This window comes from Gouania willdenowi, chromosome 5, assembly GCF_900634775.1.
Source record: "Gouania willdenowi chromosome 5, fGouWil2.1, whole genome shotgun sequence".
NCBI classification, from domain to species: domain Eukaryota; kingdom Metazoa; phylum Chordata; class Actinopteri; order Blenniiformes; family Gobiesocidae; genus Gouania; species Gouania willdenowi.
Window position 1 is genome coordinate 16,961,254 of NC_041048.1, and position 23,489 is coordinate 16,984,742.

At 38.0% G+C, this 23,489-nt stretch overlaps 2 protein-coding genes across 2 annotated transcripts; both read right to left on the reverse strand.

The window, feature by feature from the left end:
* Positions 1-5,308: 5,308 nt before the first annotated feature.
* On the reverse strand, positions 5,309-6,969 carry LOC114462812 (green-sensitive opsin-like). Its single transcript, XM_028445836.1, is given in 7 exon segments — positions 5,309-5,551; positions 5,634-5,771; positions 5,773-5,820; positions 5,822-5,875; positions 6,022-6,187; positions 6,270-6,438; positions 6,538-6,969. Coding segments are annotated over 7 exon segments (1,059 nt in total). The 5' UTR covers positions 6,923-6,969; the 3' UTR covers positions 5,309-5,452.
* A 10,112-nt stretch (positions 6,970-17,081) lies between these two features.
* On the reverse strand, positions 17,082-19,014 carry LOC114462813 (green-sensitive opsin). The gene is made up of 5 exons (XM_028445838.1): positions 18,630-19,014; positions 18,283-18,454; positions 17,922-18,084; positions 17,484-17,723; positions 17,082-17,222 (listed from the first exon to the last, which is right to left on the reverse strand). Exons 1-5 carry the CDS (start codon positions 19,012-19,014, stop codon positions 17,124-17,126), a joined length of 1,059 nt encoding a protein of 352 aa, XP_028301639.1. The 3' UTR covers positions 17,082-17,123.
* Positions 19,015-23,489: the final 4,475 nt, after the last annotated feature.

Below are 23,489 nucleotides of genomic sequence, written 5' to 3' on the forward strand. Positions count from 1 at the left end.
ATGTACACAAATTAAAATTGATAATTCAATTAATTATGAATATACATTTCTTGGCTTACCCTGTAAGACAGCGGTAGTTACCCTGTAAGACAATGAGAGTAATCCTGCAAGACAGCTGGAGCTACCCCGTAAGACAGCGAGAGTTACCCCATAAGATAGTGAGAGTTACCCTGTAAGAAAGTGGGAGCTACCCCGTAAGACAGTGAGAGTCACCCAGTAAGACAGCTGGAGTTACCCTGTAAGACACGGGCTGTATTATAAAGTGCTATCGTCGTCTAGACTGCAATACGCATTACTCGGGCATCAGCTATAAATCACTTTATTTAACAGGAACCAAAAAACATAATAATAATAATAATAATAATAATAATACATTTTATTTGTAATTCAGCACCTTTCACGTCACCCCAGGTCACTTAACAGGACATGATAAAACCACAGTAAAATTTAAGCTAAAACAGTATAAAAACAACAGTAAGAATGAAGCTAAAACACAGGGACAGAGCAGGGGGGGTCAGGTGGGAAATGCAGTTGTGAATAAGTGTGTTTTGAGTCCGGCTTTGAACTGTGAGAATGAGTCCATGTTCCTAGGATCCAGAGGTAGTGAGTTCCAGAGCTGTTGGTAATGCCGGCTGCAGGAGTGGACAGATGAATGGAAGGAGATGATTTAAGGGAGCGAGATGGAGTGTGGACGTGGATGAGATTAGTCAGGTAAGGGGGGGCAGCGTGGTGGATGGCCTTAAAAGTTAACAGAAGGATCTTGAAGTGGATGAACATATCACCCCAATGCTTGCGTCTTTGCACTGGCTCCCTGTTAATTTTAGAATTGATCTTAAAATTTTGGTTTTTTATTTATAAAGCTTTGAATGGACTGTCCCCGCAGTACATCGCAGACCTCATCCAAATTTACCAACCCCGCGCACTCTTGAGCTTCCTAAGATGAACCATAAAACCAGGGGGGACAGTTGTCGGTCCTAAACAGTGGAACGCTCTGCCCCTCCACGTCCGAACAGCCTCTCGGACAAATCTTGTCTTAAGACCCACTTTTATTCTCTGGCTTTAGCACCACGTAAGTTGCTTGGTCCCCAACAGATGACGAGTGTAACATTTCTAACCCTTTTTTTCATCTCTGCTGTGTTTTGTGTCAACGTTTACTCCAGCAGATCTCTGCGTGTGTGGTTGCACCTGCTTGTCAGTCGTACTATTTTCCAATGCTAAAACAATCCCCGCAAACAGTTCCAGATTTGATGAATTGCATTAATTTATCTGTATTTCCTCCTCCCATTTTTTGCACCCCTTATGAAAATTGCCTACTTTACATATTCATCAGAGGGAAATGCGCTAAATGGATTGAGGGCGCATTCTGACTCGCTGAAGATGCGCAGTCCTGATTCCCTAAAGTTTGCACTCCTTATTAGCACGTGGAGGGACGTTTGCACACATTTTAATACCCTTAAACCTTTAGCAAATCCAACCCTGAGAGACCATTTAAAAGCCCAGGAAACCTTTGCAGGTGTTTTGAGTAAATTAGCTGATTAGGGTGTGACACCATGACTTTCCAAAACTGAACTTTTTCACAATATTCAAATTTTCTGAGACACTGAATTTTGGGTTTTCATTATCTTTAAGCCATAATTATCACAATTTCAAGAAATAAAAGTTTGAAATATTTCACTCTATGTGTCATGAGCCTACATCATATATGGGTTTGACTTTCTGAAAATAGTGACAAAAAATATTGAACATTTTTGTAATATTCTAATTTTTTTGAGATATACTTGTATATCCCTAATGATTAAAATAAACATAGTCATAGTATTAATATGTTACAAGTATTTCCACGGGCTCTGGTCTCAACACAGCGGCGATTAGAGCATTTGTAGGCTGCACAAAAGTCTGGAATCTTCACTCAGCAGCAATTTCCTGTAGGAATCATAATGTAAGATGTTTTAACAAACTTTTTAACAAGTTAAATCTAGTTGTCTCAGCCTTACACAAGTATGCTGCATGATTAAATGTACGGGGATGTAGAATTGTGAGGCGCTCCACCCTCCCCCCTTTGCGCATTGAGTTGCCTTGTGTATGAAATGTGCTATACAAATAAATTTGCCTTGCCTTGCCTAGAGACTCTGCTGTAAGAATCTCCCCTTATTTTATGATCTCTATGATAACAACAGCACCGGGACTTCTTACTGATCAAATCACTCCACTGTACAGCTGATCTCTTGTCTCTTATTACTTTTATTAAATAAAAATGCACTTGTAGAACTGTTGTATAAAAGCAATATCACACAAGAGGGAGTGCTGTTGTGCTGAAATATCAGCACTGGTATGATTATCTCCGGCACGAGTCCTGCAACCGAATCACACCAGTGCTGATATTTCAGCACAACAGCACTCCCTCTGTGATATTACTTAATCAAATAATTTGTGGTCATTTTAGATCAATAAATGCAGTGGAAAGAGAAGGAAAATGTTGCAAGTTTATAATATAGTTAATTAAAAAAAAGCAAGTAGGCAATGCACTTAAGCAGACGGGATAATACGAGTAGTGAGGCATAACGTCACATTTGACTGGGAGCATAAACATTGCAAGGCTGTTCCACCCAGAGCTTGTATCTGGGATAAAGGTGAGCAGTGACAGACTTAAGTGGAGAGGGAGAATAGCGCACAGCCAAAATCCGAGTTGCTGCGTGGCTTTTCTGAGTTACGTGCACGGTAGAATAAGGCCATGAGAAAACCAGGAACAAGTTCGCCTATGGAAAACCTCTATAAGTAAATTATGGAATTCTAACATGTCAAAATGGAATTGTATTAATCTGAAATTAAATTTTAATGGAAGTCAATGGGACATTCCGACTAGTTTTAATGAAGGTTCAAATATCTACAAATTGAGTTCTTTACAGATTCTGAAGGTGTGGCAGTCTTAAAAGTACATAACGGAGAAATCAGGCCTCAAAGACTCTGTATTTTTCTCACCTACCAAAGCAGCCAGGTGGGAGAAACAATGCATTACTGCACATACGTTTTTCCCAGCTTAGGACACCTACAATAACTTTGTTATGAGATTATCTGTGTGCTGACACTAAGAAGTAATCTCTGTGGGAACAAGGTATGTTTTGTGAACTTGTCTGAGAGAGTGGGGAAACAGAGCCCTGACATTAAGGGAGGGAGAAATAAACATACAGTATATATAAGCGTCTATATTAGCATCTAGCTCAGATTTATAATGTGCATATAATTCTACCATTACAATTGTCAATAGTTGTTTTAACCATTTTAATGCAAGTCATATCCACCTTTGAAGTGTTTGATTCATCCGCTACCAGTGGCGTGCCGTGCATTTCACACCTAGGCCTTCAGTGATGTCCTACACTGAATGAATCCACCTCTTAATACCATCATTATGACGCCATGTCTCTCGAAACCACACATTTATACAGAAACAAACATAGTCGAGTACAACTACTTTATTTCCGGAGTATTTAAAATCAATACATCCGTATTAACAATTAAGAGTAGTAAAGTAAAAGTTATATGATCGCTTGGATACTGTCACAACTTAAAAATAAAAAGCAATTAGTCTACAAAAGTCCACTAAGCAGCACATTGTCGCACCCGTAAAGCAGTTTCATTCATTAATTTCCGACGGTGGTGAAATGGTGTAGCCTACTCCTTCAACGTCCACTTTGATATAGATTTAAGCGAAACAATTCAGTCCCTTCACTGAAGTGAAGGTGCGCCAGGTACCGGCACATTATGGGCTCTGTCTCGACGGTAAAGTGCAGGTTGCGCCCGGCGCGGCACGGCGCAGACCACTCCGCCAGGCCTTCAAGACAGGGCTTACGAAATAAAATCACAAAAATCTAGAAAAAAAAGAAGAAAAAAAAGCTTAGTACTCACCAAAACGACTATCCCCGCTTATTTGAACACAAAATCCATCCTTCTTTCTTTCCTAAAGAAGACTTCAATGACTGTTGTACAGTTTATCTGTCCGCCTCAGTTCCACCAATAAGTCCTTTTCTATCGTGCTGAAAGCCGAGTCTCTCTGAACCTGTGAGCCAGGGATACCGCTCTTAGTTGCTGCTTTGAAAGTGGTGCACAAACCCTTTTCCTGGCTGGGACAGGTTAGCTAGCGCGGGGGTTGGACGACCTATCCTCACAATATCAAGTTTTTCTTGAAAGGTCCGTCTTGAAAATGGCGTTGCATGTATATCAGCGACCAGGTCAATCTCTTCTCCTCCTTCAGCCATTGTGGGTTGAAAAAAACAGCAAAATGAACGCAAATTAACATTTTAGCTCGTTTGAGTCGCTAACGGGACACCAGCTTCCATTTGGTTCGGCACTCTACTTTGCATAGCGCTGCCTCTCACTAGTGCGTATCCAATCAGAGGACGTGAACGTCAGAACGTGTCACGTTCAACGTGATACCTGCTAGCTGGCCCTGATGTCGCCATCTCGAAATCTGATTGGTTATCACAATCTGTCTGTTTCAGTTCATTTAAGTGTACAGGCGCCCCCACTGTTAATTCTGAAGGCCTCGGGAAGATTTCGTGGAGCCTGGCAACACATTCTCTGTGTAGGTTTTATTTTTCTCTTTGATGTTCTATGTTCTCACAGCAGTATTTTGCTGGTGTGCACAATGCATGGCTGTCCGTGCACAATATAGTTAATTAAAGGTTTCAAACAGCTCTTTGTGCTGTAATCTGTCATGTGAAAATTATTGTATGAATAAAGGTTGATTTAGTTGATGCTTTGAATAATTAGGAATTTATTCTTAATGGCATGTTGATTAGAACGATTGCCCATGTAAATAACAAGGAATTATGCAATTCATAAATGTATTTGTTTGTTGGGTAAACTATATTTACGTATAACCTTTCACACTGAAAGGAATAAGCTTCGATTTTCAACTCCATGTTAAAAGTAAATACAACAGCACAACTATTTTCATGCATGCATTTATTATATACTACAAGCTAGATTTTTTTTTGGGGTAATTTTCTCATTAAATGCATAAAAATATTTTCACTGGTTGAACAGTGATGCACAAACATGCTCCATATATTACATGAAAATGCCCTCTCCTGTGTCTGTACAATCATCGATCCAAAGCGTTACCACATGTCAGCCGGTTTACAGTTTGTCTGCAGAGTTGAGGTGGACTACCATTCATCCATTCAATTACTCACACACTCACTCATTCACAGGAGCTCACACATACACAGAAGAATAAGTGCAGCTCAAGATAACCTTAACAGTAAATGCATTGTGAACACATGTTAGTTTACACAGGTACGTGGATGAAAAAGAATTCCTTTGTGGTTCAGAGTCCGCTTGTTGAATTCGTGAATCGATTTGGCAAAAGTTCTTAACTTTTTCAATGAGATCTCTTAAATTCTGGATGCAATCAGAAAGGAAAATGTCCACAGATGTGAGGATGTCATCAGGCTTAAGACACAGAGGACACCTCTGTCTTGCTGGCTGAAACTGAGGTCTCATCCTCCACCATGCCTCCCATACCGATGGCGCCCAGCATGCAGTTGCGGAACTGAAAGGGTAGCGGAAAACATACATTTAGTTCACACAGATCCATTAGAAATGAAACCAAACGAAAAAGATCATTAACTCACCTGCTTGTTCATCAGCACATAGATGACAGGATTGTACAAGGCTGAGCTCTTAGCAAAGAAAGCAGGAATGGCAGCAGTAAGAGGTGAGAATGCAGCTCCCTTGTTCATAAAGATCCAGCCAGCGAAAGAAGCATATGGTTGTCCAAGCGATCAAGAAGCCAAACACCATGAGAACGCACATGCGTGTCCACTTCCTTCTCGGCTTTCTGGGTGGATGCTGAGTCCTGCTGCTGGGCTGCGGCCTCTTTAGATAATTAACAAATGAACAGGTTGTTTTAAGGACAAGATATACTTTATTTGTTGTATTTTTATAACGTCTTTATTTTATCTTATTTTGCACTGATTGATGAGTAGATTTGAAAACAAAAAACAAATAAGCCTCACTTACAGCTTTAACAGTCAACACAAGACTTCCGTAAGTGAAGAAAATGGTGGTGACAGGGGTGAAGAAGTGGACAATGAACATGTAGATGACGTAGGACTCATTGTTAAAGCCAGGAGCCAGGGTGTAGTAGTCAGGTCCGCAGGAGCACTGCATGCCCTCAGGAATGTATCTGTGAGGGATTCAGGAAAATGTAGTCATCTTAAATATTACACATGCTGCAAGTTTTTAAGTAGTTCAAATGAAAAAATTACCTGGACCAGCCAAAAAGTGGAGGTGCAGCACAAGCCAGAGCCATGATCCAGGTGAACAGTACTCCAGCTCCAGCATGAGTTCCTGAGAACTTGAAGCTTCCCATGGGTTTGCAGACAACAATGTATCTCTCAATAGCCAGAACGACAAGAGACCAAAGGGAAACTTCACCTGTACAGGAAAGAGAACATTCATTTATTACGTTTACCTGAAAAAGAATAATGAAGCACAACTTGTGTTCTCTATTGACTGAATCTCAGGTTTTCTTACCTCCAAGCGTGGCCATGAACCCCTCAATCGCACAGAACAAGGGCCCGAGAATGAAGTAGCCATTGAAAGCCGATGTGATGGTAATGGTGAAGCCAAACATACACATGATCAGGCCGGCAATAGCCAAATTCACCAGGATGTAGTTGAGAGGTTGCCGGAGTTTCTTGTTCTGAGCTGTTACAACCAATGTCAAGGTGTTGATAGGGGTCCCGGTGCAGATCAGGAAGAACATGTAGAAAGCTAGAAGCTTGAAAACAATGGGGTCTACCATGTAATACTGTGGGTATTCAAAAGGGCTTCTTACAATCCCAGTCCTGTTGGACATAGGGATGTAGAAGTTCTTGCCCTCTGTGCCATTGGGCTCGATTCCTCCATCCCAAACCATCTTGGCTCCTTGGTTCAGTTCAACTTTGTCTTGTAAAGACTCCGCTGAGCTTCTGACTAGTGAAGCATGGTTTTTATACCTGTTCACTAATACGTTGTCTCTGCCAAAATGGGATTATGAGATTTTCAGGTTGTCGGAGGGTGAGCAATTAAACTTAATCTTAGTGACGGTGGTGAATAAAGTCATCTGTCCCAATTACTGAGTCGAGGGTTAACCGTTGCCATACTCTTGCTGAAAAGTTATAATATCAAAGATGAGTGTCATTCACTTTCTAACAAAAAACTTCCTTTATGTTTCTTTGTGAAACTAAATAGTCCCCCTTGTGAAAAACACTCTCTAAATGCTAATGCTTGGGTTCATCTCAGTGTCAGATTGATTTTAACCCTGGTTGTGTTGATCCAAAAGATTACTTTTGATTTCTGCTTTAGAGCACAGCCATGATTTTAAAAGCCAAGATCATTTTGCAGTTAAACTAAGTTTTAAAGATTGAAGAAGAAAGTAAGCAGAGCAGGAATTTAAATCAAACAATTAACCATTGCATATGACTGATAAGAACATACACGCTTATAATACAGGAAAACATATTTACTGATGATTTTTAAAGTGTGACTTTGCCTAATGTATTTCATTTGTCCATCATTTTTCCTTTATTTTTTTCTTGCTAATGTGTTTTTTAATAAACAAACATTTCAAGAGATTACTATGTAAAATTTGCGTGGGTAGATTTTGACACGTGTACCGTGCTTTAATCGTCTGAAGAGCAAATCGGTGACAAAAGCTGCAGGAAGGAGCGTAAATCCTCACACTCTGAAATCTTCATGACTTGAATTACCTTCACTTGCTGGTTAACGAGACTAGAAGACTGTAATTTATTTAGCAGATGCTTATATCTAAAGCGACATAAATCACAAGCTGTTAGGGTTAAAGGACTAATTCTACAAGCCACAGTGATGGCCCAGGGTGGATTCAAACCGGTGACCTTCTAAAGTCTGCTTTCTTAACTGTTACAGCCACCGCCTAGTTCATTAAAGGATGTCTGCTGACCTGAACAAACCAAAAAAATCCAATCTTATGGCATTAAAGGGGAGGGAAAAAATACTAGACTGTAATTGAGTTAAGTGAGGGCAAACTGAGACTTCTACGTCGTAACCAGGGACAGAGCATCAACATTATTAGACTGAAGTATTAATCTTTTATATCTATATTATATACACATTTCTGGATGTTTATCCCATTTGACCTGGAACTTCAACCAGAATCAGATCAGCTTCGCTTCGACTGATGATGCATTCAGCTCAGCACAAGTGATGGCCACATAGGTAAGGAGTAAATCAGAACGTAACAATAACAAATACATAAAAAGTCTAACTTAAACTGATAATTGAATATTGTGGAATTCTTAATGATAATGACACAACTGTAATTCTGTAAGAAAAAGCAGGTTTTTTTGTTTTTTGTTTTTTTTGTTTCAGATTTTGAAGCTAAGAGAATGATACTTGAACTTCACAGCAAGTTTTAGAAAAGACTGGTTACATTACTATTAAAGATAATTATACCACTGCTGACTTCTTTTTATATAGCACATGCAGGTAGAAACAGGAAACGATAAATGCATCAAGTCAAGTCAACCTTTAGAAAATCCAAACGCACATAAAGAGAAATTAAAATCCAGTTTGTTCCCAGCTCGAATTGAATGAAGTAAAATAGAATAAGCACAATTAAATACATTTGTACACTTTGGGGAAGTGTTTAACTGAAATGTCAGTTGAATGTCAGTCATTTTATGGCACTTATCATATTAATGAAAATATATCACCATAAACATCTACACAAAGGTATTGCCTAGGGTGGTCCAAAAATATATGTATTTTTAGATTCTGTATATTAGAACCCAGCATTTTTTTTTCATATCTGGAAAAATTATTTGGGTCCAAATTTTACACAAATGAATGAATATTTAGAAGTTGAACAACAAGACACTTGAAAACTGCTCTATACTTGATAACATAGTAAGCAAATAAAAAAGGCATATTGGAATAATTTGTGGTTTTGTTCTGCAAAATCAAACTGAAACTTGCATAAAACATGACTTGGAAAGTAAAGCAAGCATTGTGGTTTTGTTGACATCTGCTACAGGAATTCTTAAGATTTGTGGCAGATCCAGAGTTTCAAAAATCACTGACAAAATCACTGCTCTGTTTCCTTCATATTTTTGCTTGATCAAGGGCAATCACATGACTTTGGTGGAATCTCTGAACTTTCATTTATAATGCATATGTAATTAGTCAATTTCCAGGAAACTTTGAGCAGCTTGTGCAACCTTTAAAACATCTCCTTCTTAAATCATCTTCTATATACCAACACCTAATTCAGGGTTCTAATCAAGGTTATATGAAACTTTATTTCTTTGATATACCCCCCGAGTGCTTGCCTAATGTGACTACACCAGAGCCGTAGATGGAGATCACACCCATAAACAGAAATAGTAGCTTTCCTGCTCACCAAATGCCAGACTGAACGTGTAGTTTTTCTTTTCAGCAGAGCTACAGAGAAAATTATTCCTCTGCGTGTTTCAGTGTCAAACAAAAGTGACGTGATCTCAGAGTTCACATGAACCCAGAAAAACATAAGAAAGATCTTGGAGAGGCTATGTTTTACATCATCTGAAAAGATGGTGAAGAAAACACAAGAGGTTATAGCCGTATTAGATATTTCATACTTGCATTACCTATCTGTTCAGGGAGAATCGCATTTCTTACAGTTTTAAGTAATATTTCTAATTGTATCAATGATTCAGAACTTTTAGGTTCTATTCAGATTTTTCAAGGACAGATTACATAATGCTTACTTAATGGGTCATATACACCCTGCGGCATGCTGCCAGAGAGAGAGAGAGACCACAACCACCTGACATCTTGGTTACAGTTTTTAAAATAGAATAAATTAAAGTGTAATGCACAATATCAGCAGTGGCAATAGTAAACCCTGTGCAATATCCCATTCTTTTCTTATTTTAATGTCATTTTGTATTTGAAGAATTTTATGTATCCATTTCCTTTGTACATTTTACTATTGGACTAAAACAGTATGAGTCGGAATTTTTTTATACTGATGTATAATGACCATAAATATTCTGACAAATTTATTGTATTTTAGCACAGATGTGTAAAAAACAATGTTGTAAACATGCCAATCAATACCACAAGGTAGGTTATAGGAAGAGGGTTGCACGTAAGTGAGAGGGGTGAGCATGTGCGGCCCTAAATAACATACACATATGATGAAACATGCATTGGAGATGCGAATTTGGGGATAGATTGTAATGAAAAACAGGACGCAGCTCCTGATTGGGAGCTGATTTGTTTTAGTTTTCATGTAATACATGTGTCTCTGTAGGGGCGGGAACTACAGACACAGAAGCATCATCGAGCAGAGGTTTATTTTGCAAAGTCATTGAATTTGGTGAAGCCTGCTAAGTATCTGATAGCTTATCAATGATTAAAATAAATGTTACTTATTTTAGTCTTTCAATTTAGTTAGTTTCTCAGTCATCCAATTATGGTAGTAAATTAGAGAAAGTTTTACCCATCATCTCAGATAGATCATGTTAGTATTCAAAAACTAAAGAAAAATGCCTGAATGTGATGTAATATCAAAATATTATCAAAGCAAGTCCAGTTGCCCTTACTGGGTTAATTAGAATTACTCATTTTTATATTGTTCTTCTTACGTCTCTTTCAGTCTTAAGCCTTTGAAGCAAATGCATACATTTGGTGTCACTAGCTTTATTTAATCAATCATTATTTTCAAGCTTAAAGTTTGAGGTTTGCTGAAAGTTCAATTTGATCCTAAGCGGGCAGGCCCTAATAACACAATTTATTATAAAAACTCAGAAAAACCAGGAATATCTAAATATTCTAAAGTGGAATAAGAATCAGAATCAGAATCAGAAATGTTTTATTTGCCATGTACAGTTTTGAGGACAGTACAAGGAATTTGACTTGGTGGTTGGTGCACCAAAACAAGCAACAAAAAGAATAAAAGAAATAAAAACACAACAAAGAAGTAAAACTTCAACAGTTTTAAGACCCAAATTTTGTGTAGATAGCAACCTACTGACGGGCTGAGCACCGGTGAACAGGGCTCAAACCCAGATTAACTTGAAGAGTTTATTAGTGACGTCGACAACTCAACTCAACTTTATTTATATCCGCAAATTACAACAAAGTCATTACAGAGCGCTTAACAGACTTTAATGTCTGTAGTAAAAAAGGAAAGAAAGAAAGAAAAAGAAAGAAGAAAGAAAAGAAAGAAAAGAAAGAAAAAAAGAAAAAGAAAGAAAGAGAAAGAAAGAAAGAAAGAAAAAGAAAGAAAGAAAGAAAGCAAAAGAAAGAAAGAAGAACCCAACAAGATCCACATGAACAAGTATTTAGCAACAGTGAGAAGAAAAAAGTCCCTATTTTTTATAGGAAGAAATCTCCAGCAGAACCAGGTTCAGGGATGGCAGCCATCCACTTCGACTGGTTTGGGTCAGTGGACAGAAGGGCGAACAGAATAAAATAGAAGGGTAGTTCATCCGAGTGTCCCAGACTAGTTGAGCCGTGAACCATTGATCAGGAACCGCCAGCTCTGACATCGACACCTGAAAAGAAAAGAGAGCGGAGGGCGAGGAGAAGGCACAGACTGCAGGAAGAAGCATGATGCACTATGATGCACTCGTTCCTAGTGGTTAGGCTAATATTATTATTAATATTAAATGTTTTGCGGCCTTGCACATGCTCTGATGCTACTTTTACAGACAATGTTTTGTCTTGTAACTGGCGTACGTCGTGATCTCGACAATCAATGACCAGTACAAGATCACTACAAGTGGAGCTTGTCGGCTTGAACTAACGCAACTATAAGGTGTACGCTTTAGTAAATAAGTAAGTTTTGAATGTAATTGTCTCTCACCATGGTCTGAGGTGTTGACCATTGTGTGTAATGGTCTGTGATTATGACCAGAACAACTTGACATGTCCACTTTAGGTTATTGCAATTACAGGACAGGCCTGGGTTGTCCTTTACTGACTGCTTTTAGATGTGATTCTAGGCTAAATACTTGAAAATGGTGTGACACTTGTTGGCAGAGGTTACAGAGAAGAGCATAAATAATCCAGGTGTGATGGCAATGACAGCTCTTCACTAAACAAAACTGTGACACTTGTTTGTCAGGATTTGTGCATCAGAGATCATTAAGGAGAGCTTGTTGTTTGTATCTGAAGGGGCAATAATTTTGACCTGAGTCATACAAGACAGTAGGTATTTGGAAAAGAGGTAATCAAAAGACCTATTTGTAGGTTTACCTTATAATTTCTACTGAAAATGTATTGTATTGTATTGAATTGTTTCACATCTGTGAGCTGTGTGTTCGTAGATTAATGAGTTTTTGCAAACCCATTATGTCATACTCAAATCTACCAATGTTTTTGAAGAACTTAGAGAAGTTCAACAGTTTCCACAATTTGGGTTGCAGCTTGTATTAAGGAGTGATGGTGGGTCCTGATGCCAGAGCAGTCCAAGTACACATGAAGCTGGTGACAGAAAAAGAAACAGAATCATTGGCGTTTTTGCAACAAATACCACCCTTGTATACATAGAGGCTACTGAGATAACCGGTGGGAATGAGTACCTGCTATACAGGTATTATTATTAACTGCTATACAGTTATTATTAACTGCTATACAGGTATTATTATTAACTGCTATACAGTTATTATTATTAACTGCTATACAGGTATTATTATTAACTGCTATACAGTTATTATTATTAACTGCTATACAGGTATTATTAACTGCTATACAGTTATTATTATTAACTGCTATACAGGTATTATTATTAACTGCTATACAGTTATTATTATTAACTGCTATAGGTATTATTATTAACTGCTATACAGTTATTATTATTAACTGCTATACAGGTATTATTATTAACTGCTATACAGTTATTATTATTAACTGCTATACAGGTATTATTATTAACTGCTATACAGTTATTATTATTAACTGCTATACAGATATTATTATTAACTGCTATACAGTTTATTATTAACTGCTATACAGTTATTATTATTAACTGCTCGTGTGGGATAAATGAAATAATAATTTTATGGTGAAGTTTGTGAAGGAAGACATTCATTTTAATTTCATAAATACCGGAAAACAAAGAAATGACTAGTCTTTGCATACATGTATTTAATATATACTGTATTCTACATTTTTGTTAATGAAATAGAGTATCAATCAAACGACAGCTAATTAGAACATTCAGGTATAACATGATTGATATGTAAATTCACTGTATTCTGACTGAGTTTCTATTGATGAGTTCCAATCTAAACTTGAACTCACCTCCTCACTGCCCCACGTATGCATATCTGTACCATCTGTAGCTTGTCATGCTTAGTTTTTTTACTGTAATAACTAAGGCTGCTGCTGCTGCTGCTCCGTAGGTCAGCTCAGACACCTGAAGCCCGTCTTACCATCCCATGTTTGAGAAGCTGTAGTGTGCGTGCCTCATTGCATCCACTCTGTCCACGCTAGTTTTTGATTCGGTTCATGCTGACGTTCTATGGTTGTGGCAGTTCAGTCATCTCACCAGAGATGAGGGCGTTTCTGGAGTGTGTGTGTGCTATTACCGCTCTTCTGTTAGAGTAGACTACACACAACGCAAAATACGGCTAAATCTTCGTCCGTCCACCAAAAATCCAGGATAATTCCAACAAAAATTGATATCCTCGCGGAAGAAGGGAAAAGATCCAAGCTCTGTATTACAATCCACAACGAAATATCGATACTGATCTTGGCGTGTCGCTGTCCGCTATCCAGTGCGGACTATTACATTACTCATAAGCTTAAAGGAGCAGGCTCACATCCACCCATACTGTGATTTCCACGAGTGGCATTTTGCCATTTTTGGTCATCCAGAACATCACCAAAATGTAGTCACCTGTTCCTTGTCCCATTATCAACATTTCCTGAAAATTTCATCCAAATCCGTTCATAACCTTTCAAGTTATCTTGCTAACAGACAAACAGACAGATAAACGCAGGGTAAAGCATAACCTTCTGCTCTACGCTTCGTGCTTGGTGGGAGTAATAGGAATAGATATAGAAAAATGCTTTAATTTATCAAGTAAGTTGTGCATGCTAAAGTTATGCATGGGTTTAGCATAGTTAGCCAAATTATTCAAAGGGATAATTTGAACAACGGAGATGAGAATTGTAATTATCTTTAAGAATGTTTTATCATTACTCCTACTTTCAGTTAAAACTTAGTTGGCTACAGAGTGCATTTAATACTCTATGCACTGATTTACATCGACTTCAATTACCATAATAGGGGGGAAAATGGTGGTGACATAATGATTAAGGAAGCAGACTTATAATGGAAGGGTTACCGGCAGGGCCATCCCATTATATAGGCAAACACTAAGGGCGCCATACAGCCAGGGGGCGCCAAATTGGCTGAGTGAAAAAAAAAAAAATGAATTAAACATCCAAAGTGCTGATATTATTAGCATACTAATCTTGACAGTATTATTAATAACTAGTTTTAAAGAAAATTAAAAAAAAAAAACTGTTTTACTCCCGCCCTCCTTACCAAATTGATTGACACTTGTGGAAGGTTGGCCGAGGCGTGACCCAGTGTGATGTGATGATGAGTGTGTGCATCAAGTGGCGTCATCATGTCTACACGACCAAACAAATTATCTGGTGCCCAGGGAAAACAAAAAACAAAAAGAAGAGCAATAAAAACATGGAAAACCAGAGATAAGCCAGTGTTTTAAGAGTATCATAGTCAATTGTACCCAAGCCGTGCATTATCAAACAAGCTAGCAGAGAGACCATGCGAAGGTATGTTAGCAGCTAGCGCTAACAGAAACAGATAAAATACTAGCTTACCGAAAAACATTGATTGCTTGGTAACAGCGGTCTAATAATGTATTTCATTGTAGTTCAACTTCACTTTAAGATAACTGTGTATTTATGCAAATTTAAAGAGTGACATCACAGTTTGTGTTTTATAAAATTAGGATTCCCTTAATAGAACCTATTGTACATTGTATCAATAAAAAAAAAAAATGGCTGTTGCTATTGGTCCGGACCCGGACCTCAGACAAACCTGACTATAATTCAGGGACTTCCTGTGCGCATGCATCCGCAGTAAGCCGAAAGCCTGTAGTTCTGTTGGACCCGTGTCCTTCTAGCTATAGTTCTGTCAGTTTTATTTTATCCCTAACCCTAACCCTTGTAACCTTGTATATGTATTTTTAAAGGTGGAATGTCATGTTAAATATGAAAATAAAAAAAAATATATATGACAGAAGAGGGATTCAAACCCACATCAGCGGAAGAAAAATCCTTGCGTCTAGGGCCTTTACCACTCGGCCATTCTAACACGGTGTTAACACAGGCACATTACGCGTATGTAGAAAAGGTCTGGCAGTGGCGGAACTGCATATGCGCACAGGAAGTGCTGGAACTATGGTCAGGTTTATCTGAGGTTCGTGTCCGGAACTATAGACACTTATAGAAAATAAATAAGAGTACCTTAACTGAGAAAGTCATGGCCTAATAATTTAATCCTGCTGTGAAATATATTTTAGAACTTTAAAATGACACGAGTCTATTGGAAACCTAATGTACAGCAGGTCATTTATTCATGTTGGATATTTCATATCTCTCATTTTACTTTTAATAAAAACTGTATTCTATATGTAAACTTGTGTTTATTAGTATTCTGTCACTGTCAATCTATTTAATAAATAACTTTCATCTACTTGTATTTGCTATGTGTGCTACATCTTAAATTTGTACAGCTTTATTCTATTTTTAAATATATAAATATTTATCCCATTTCTATCCTGTGACTTGGTTTGCTTGATAGACTAGCCATTGACTTCAACTTATTATTATTTTCTCCCTTCATCGTCATCGATGTATTCAGGAAACCAGGAGAGTAAATTTGTAAGGCTGGACTCAAGGACTATTTTTGCTAAATAGTTTATTTGTGCAATACCTCTGCCAACGCAATTGTTAAGTTGAAGTGTGTTCATTACTGAATTTTAGTATTGTAATGTTAATCTGGAAGTTTCGGATCTGTTCACAAAAAGTAAATGTCATTGCAAAACATTTTTTGTCATAACATGATGAGCCAACAAACTTTTTAAATGTATCGCTCTTTTTGTTGCAAAGTTACAGTTTGCACTGAAGTCTTCAAGCTACAGCTATTTAAGTTCAATTATTCTTGGTTTATTTATTTATTTATTTATTATTACTTATTTAGGCTAAGCCTTTTATATTTATTGTAGGTTTTTTTTTGTTTTGCTATGTTTTTTTTGCAATGCCTTACTCTAATACTATTAGAAATTTTATTTTGAACCTGAACTAAGATGTATATTAAACTGACATTTATTTAAATGTTTGTGTTCTTTTAATGCTTAGTAAAACCCTTTTATTCAAATTAAATAAAATATCAAGAAAAGTAATTCTGCTCATGTTTTCTCTTTATGTAAAGCATATTTGTGGGTATGGTGAAAACCACTATGCAAGTGTTAAAAATTATTTTGATAATAATAATATTATAAAGATAATGTCATAATTAAGTACTTGGTATAGAAAAAAACGCCATATAAGGGAGCGCCAAAAGAAAATCTTGCCTAGCGCGCCAAAGAGGCTCGGGCCGGCACTGGTCACCGGTTTGAATCCAACTGTTCTAACGTCTTTCATAAAAACATCTGCTAAATGAAACTGTAATTGTAATGTGAAGTTTGTGAAGAAAAATCACACTGTAACCCTTAAATACATAAGTAAAACAATGAATTGATCGTCTTTGCATGCATGTATTTAATATATACTCTATATTTTTGTTTATAAAATATTTACAGAATGGCTAAAACATATGCAAACCTTTCCATGTTGTCACAAAAGAAATCTTCACGCAATCAACATCCAAGCATTAAAACATTCAAACCACTTCAGACTTGATGTATTATTTGTTCGGTTTCCATCTCAGACACACGCAACAATAACGAAGTGGTGGAATAAAATGTTCTCAGGCTTGTGTAAATGTATCACATTGTTTCTTTCAAGGTCAAAACAGTGCTTTTGGGTCAAAAAAGACATCAGAGAGGAGGATGAATGTAGAGTTAATATGCTTAAGAGACCGAGGACACTTCTGTCTTGCTGGTTGATACTGAAGTCTCATCCTCTACCATTCCGCCCATTCCCACTGTGGCCAGCATGCAGTTTCGAAAAGGAAGAAAAGACAGGGAGAGTGGTGAAGTCAAAAGAACAAAATGATATAATAATAAAAATATACATACTAATATTCACATGAAAATATTTACAAAAAGTGCCAAAGAGCTTTAAACTGACTGATTCTAAACAGGCTTCTGGAACAAGCTTGTTATAATAATTAAAAAAAAAAAGTTAAAGCCAATGGGAGGCTTTCCCTTTCATAAAAAAAACTAGCGGCTGCTGTTATGCTGTTGCTAAGATTTTAGAATAAACCTGACCTGTTTGTTCATCAAAATGTAGATAATAGGGTTGAACAATGCTGAGCTCTTTGAGAAAAAGGCAGGAATGGCCATAGATATCGCTGAAAAGGCTGATCCCTTGTTGAAAAAGATCCAAGCAGCAAAGGAAGCGTATGGGGTCCAGGCTACGAGGAAGCCAATCACCATCAGGAAGCACATGCGTGTCACTTCCTTCTCAGCCTTCTGGGTGGATGCAGAGTCCTGTTGCTGGGCTGCGGCCTGAAAGTCATGAACTCAATAGTCAATGTGACATGGACTTTACGTTAAAATAAACTGATGATGGTTACAATTTGTACATACATAAGCTTTAAATGTTAATCACATTTTTTAAAGTTAGATCAGGTGATCAACTTCAACTGTATTGGAGGTGACAAAATGATTCCCTGCAAGGGGAAACTGGTGAAGACCTTGACTTACAGCTTTGACAGTCAATACGAGGCTTCCATAGGTGAAGAAAATGAGGAAAACAGGAACACAGAAGTGGCATGTGAACATGTACATGACATAGGACTCGTTGTTGAAGCCTGGGGCCAAAGTGTAGTAGTCAGGTCCACAGGAAACTTGAATACCCTCAGGGATAAATCTGTAAAAAAAAAAAAAAAAGGGCAGGACCAGTTACTGTTTGTATGTATATAGGAACACAAACTGTTTTTTAGCCTTGATTAGCCAAGGTATATGCATGCGTATTAGGTAAAGGGTTCTTAAATTCAAGTAAATTAAATCAGTCCACATCATTGATCAATTGTGTATATTAGGTTTTTTGTTGTTTTATGTCAATTACCTTGACCAGCCAAAAAGAGGAGGAGTTGCACAGGACATAGCCATGATCCAGGTGAAAGCACACCCTGCACCAGCATGGGAGGCTGTGAATTTAAAGCTCCCCATGGGTTTGCAGACCACAATGTATCTCTCAACAGCAAGAACCACAAGGGACCAGAGAGAGACCTGACCTGTTTGAGGTTATGGGGGAAAAAGAGCAGGCATTTTTGTCTTGTGACAGCCTTCCTTAAAGGAAGATGAATTGCTAATGTGACACATTATCCGAAAAAAGTTATCAATTGATATATTTGAGGATGACAGGTAATTGTCTTACTATTAACTATGAACTATTAATCTAATATTTACCTCCAAGTGTAGCCATGAATCCTTCAATAGTGCATGCCGTAGGACCCATGGAGAAGTATCCAAACATGCAGGAATAGATGGTGACGGTGAATCCAAAGCAGACCATGATCAGTCCAGCAATAGCCAAGTTAACCAAGATAAAGTTAAGAGGTTGTCGGAGTTTCTTGTTCTGAGCTGTGACCAGCAATGTCAGAGCATTAATAGGAAAGCCAGTGCAAACCAGACCAAACATATAGAGCCCCAGTAGTTTGAACATCCATGGATCTGCCAAGTAATACTGGGGATATTCAAAGGGGCTCCTCACAAGCCCCGTTCTGTTGTTCATTGGGATGTAGAAGTTCTTTCCCTCGGTGCTATTGGACTCCATGTTGCCTTCCCAACCCATCAAAGCTATGTATGATAATACTGTCCCTGCTGCAGTCTGCTCTCTAACTTCTCAAAGACTGAGCAGGCATGGTTTTATAGCCCCCAGGGCAAGGGGCTGTATATTAAGCTCCATAATCTCTGAGTATTATCACTTCTTCAACCAGGATTTGCCCTTGCTTGGTTTTGTCTGCTATGTAAAATCAACAAAGTTGCAAAATAAAAGGTCAAATGGCAGAAAAGGTGGTTTGGTTTATGATACACCTGTTGATGTGTTCATACACACACAGATGACGTAAAGAGGGATGAAGACTTTGATGACAAAATTGAAATTAATCATCAAATAGGAAAAAAAAAAAAAAGGTTATTGTTGTTGGAATGTGATTAAAACAACATAAATACATTTCACAGTCAAACGATAATGTAAACATACTTATTGTGTTATAAAGGTTAAGAGACATTATTGCATATCATTCTGCCCAATATGCAACATAGCTTTGCATTCTTTATAAATGCTACTGGGTCATGTTAGAATTTGACAATTGTTTTATCAATTGTATATCAAGCTGTCTTTAATTTTGTAGGGAAAAAGAAGAAAAAAAAAACATGCAGCCTTATACAGGAGTAAATTCAAATGTATTTTTTCCATTTTGCAGCAATGCAATTGAAAAAAGTGTCTTTAACATTGTTTAGTTTAAGTATAATTATGTTTTGTTTTATTTGCCCCAGCAATGTATGAACACTTTGGGTTGCATGAAGAAAGTGTGAGAAAATTCTTTAAATTGGAGATTTTTTCCATAATTTAATGTGCAGTTGGGACAACAGAACCCCTCTAATCACTGAAGATTCTGTGGGGGGCATGAGGAATTATACATGGACAAAGTGGAGGCAGATAATACATGTGTCTCAAAGCTTGGATCTCATTATGATGTCAGCACCAGCTCAAACCAGCACGAAACCAATACAAAGAAAAACGTTCCAGGAATTCACAATCATATACCAAGGTAGGCAAAGCTTTTGTTGTGTGGTTCGTGTCTTTAGCACTTACAGAGTTACAAAGATAATAGATTACAATACACCTTTTGCTGTGAAGAAGCTGTCAAAAACGAATCGCAGTTAAAGTGATTAGAAGGTGAGGTGAGAAATGCCGTCGAGGGATAATTCTTGTATGGGAGCGCGCTTAGTAATCCCTTTACAAAGGTGTCCAGCCTTTGACTAGTCTTTAATTCGACCTCACTTGATTAAAGACTTAAACCGTAAACCATTACCCCAATGAAAACCAATAGAAACAGCCTGCAGTCTGTCAAAGATCACTTTAAAAGATTTATTAGCCTAATTTTAATCCATATCATATCATTGTCATTGTAATTCAATGTGATTGTCCTAACAATGAAAGCAATTTTCATAGAAAACAAAGGGCGTGTGTCAATTCATCAAAATATCAGAAAGCCTTGGTAACCCATGACACGTCCAGCTGACCTGAATTATTTCATACCAGGAACTGGATTTCTAAGAAACTTAACACAGATTAATTTCTTTTCTTTTTTAAATGAAACGTTTGCTTCAAAATTGAGGGAGAATTTGTTTCAAAGACAAATCTGTGAGCAAATTCAGTCAAAGTGATCGAATTAATGAACTTCAGGACATAAATCTACAGATGAAGCCATTTTAGGCTTTTTTTTTTATTTTTTTATTTTTTTCATTTAAGTACAAATCAAAAAAGACACATACATAAAAATACACATAGAAGTACATTTGTACAACAAACAATATTCTCTTGTTTAGCACCACAGTAATGTGGTGGTTGGTGCATCTGCTCCACAGCAAGAAGGTTCCTGGTTTTGAACCCCCTGGGGAGGACAATTGGGTTCTTTCTGTGTGGAGACTGAAAACTTTAAATAGACCATTGGAGTGGGAGTGCTGTCTGTCTGTCTGTCTGTTTTGCCCTGCAAAGAACTGAAGCCCTGTCTAGGGCAATGTTTTCAAATGGGGGTATGTGTACCCCTAGGGGTACGCAATGGCAAGGAGGTACTTGCCATTGCAGGTGGCAGAGGGTCGTCTACTGATCGAGACGTTGGGGGTTCGATCCCAGTACCCGACTATGTGTTGAAGTGTCCTTGGGCAAGACACTGAACCTTGAGTTGCTCTCAGTGGTCGACTAGTGCCTTGCATGGCAGCTGTCCCACTGGTGTGTGAATGTGAGAGTGACTGGGTGAAAGAGCTGATATGTAAAGCACTTTGGAACTACTTCAGTGTAGGGATAAAGAGCTAAATAAATCAAGTCCAAGTCCAGAGAGAGAGAGAAAAATTAACAAATAAACTGTCAATCTTGTTCCCATCCCAGGTGTGAGATGACCGGAAATGATTAAAACTATAGAAATATATCTATTCAGGAGGATCTATATCAGTGTTTTTTGATCACTGGGGTCGGGACCCCATGTGGGGTTGCCTGAGATTTCTGAAAAATTATGAAAAACAAAGACAAATCTCCAACATATTTAAACCTCTTTTACACAGAGGTAGAGACTAATGACAGTTTTCTGAGAGACCAAAACCGTGACAAGGTCTCAGTTTAATTCTTAGGTTTCACAATGGCCGCACTGCAAAGTCCTCCTTGTTTGTGGTACCCACAGAATTTTGCAAAGTTCTCTGTACAAAGCGATCGATTAGCAGTCGACCTGTGGACACTCAAGGAACACTGCACGGTCTCATAATCTCTCAAAGGTGTCTCAGCAGTCGGTCAATGAGCGTCCAGTAGTTTCCACCTCAGTGCAGTTCCTCCAGGAATTTGCCATGTTGCGATCCATCGCAACTATTAACTCATATCCAGCCAATCCTGTGAAGTCTGCACGGCCTTGCAATTATTTCAAATCACCACCAACATTTCCGCAACTAAGCCTGGGGTGTATCACAATAGCCACTACGACTCTACGGACAGGTGTTGTGACAAATTCAGTGACCAAACAAAATGGTGGTTCCGGTCGATCCGGTGGCACAACGTGAAGCCTGTGAGAACACAAACTCTGTGAGTCTTCTGCAGGAAGAGATTAGCAAAAGTCACAGAACACGTACAATCTAAAAGCCTGATATAATTTCCATTACATATTAATCAACTATGTTTTCTATTTTTATAATAGATCAGTGAGGATTGGCTTGTTACCTGCACTGCAGTAATCATTTCCTTTTCAGAGTATCAATTCGGCACTGGGGAACAAATCCTTGAACAACCACCTGTTCTGTGTTTAATATTTTCTGCACTAAAAACCTTTAAATTGTGACGGAAATTATCCAAATCTTGTTACACTGTTGTGAATCCGAGCCCTTTTCTGTAATGTTATAAAATAATTCAAGAGCAATCTTATTTTGCAAATTAGTTATAGTTATAGAAAACAATAAAGCCTTAAAACACCACAAAATGTGCAACAAAAAAAAAAAAACTGCCGCAAAATCAAGCATTTTAAGTCACAACAATCACAGAAATTCCCGTAAAATCCTGGAGGCACTGTCTGTTGTAGAAACTTTTGTTGATCTCCCAACAAGCACAGAAGCATTCACACAGACATGTTGTTTTCTAAGTTTTTAGGAGGTTGTTATGAACATTTTTTTTCTTTTTACTTATATCTGTCCCTCTTTCTTTGACTTACAGGTAAAAGCCAGTGAATTAGAATATTTAGAAAAACTTGATTTATTTCAGTAATTGCATTCAAAAGGTGTAACTTGTACATTATATTTATTCATTGCACACAGACTGATGCATTCAAATGTTTATTTCATTTAATTTTGATGATTTGAAGTGGCAACAAATGAAAATCCAAAATTCCGTGTGTCACAAAATTAGAATATTACTTAAGGCTGATACAAAAAAGGGATTTTTAGAAATGTTGGCCAACTGAAAAGTATGAAAATGAAAAATATGAGCATGTACAATACTCAATACTTGGTTGGAGCTCCTTTTGCCTCAATTACTGCGTTAATGCGGCGTGGCATGGAGTCCATGAGTTTCTGGCACTGCTCGGGTGTTATGAGAGCCCAGGTTGCCCTGATAGTGGCCTTCAACTCCTCTGCGTTTTTGGGTCTGGCATTCTGCATCTTCCTTTTCACAATACCCCACAGATTTTCTATGGGGCTAAGGTCAGGGGAGTTGGCTGGCCAATTTAGAACAGAAATACCATGGTCCGTAAACCAGGCACGGGTAGATTTTGCGCTGTGTGCAGGCGCCAAGTCCTGTTGGAACTTGAAATCTCCATCTCCATAGAGCAGGTCAGCAGCAGGAAGCATGAAGTGCTCTAAAACTTGCTGGTATACGGCTGCGTTGACCCTGGATCTCAGGAAACAGAGTGGGCCGACACCAGCAGATGACATGGCACCCCAAACCATCACTGATGGTGGAAACTTTACACTAGACTTCAGGCAACGTGGATCCTGTGCCTCTCCTGTCCTCCTCCAGACTCTGGGACCTCGATTTCCAAAGGAAATGCAAAATTTGCTTTCGTCAGA

What these genes read in the sequence shown, in the direction of transcription:
- LOC114462813 (XM_028445838.1), bottom strand. Translation starts at nt 19,014, where the DNA reads ATGGGTTGGGAAGGCAACATGGAGTCCAATAGCACCGAGGGAAAGAAC. An exon ending in ATTCATGGCTACACTTGGAG is followed by an intron (nt 18,455 to 18,629) that starts GTAAATATTAGA and finishes AACCTCAAACAG; the next exon opens with GTCAGGTCTCTCTCTGGTCC. An exon ending in TCGTATTGACTGTCAAAGCT is followed by an intron (nt 17,724 to 17,921) that starts GTAAGTCAAGGT and finishes CATGACTTTCAG; the next exon opens with GCCGCAGCCCAGCAACAGGA.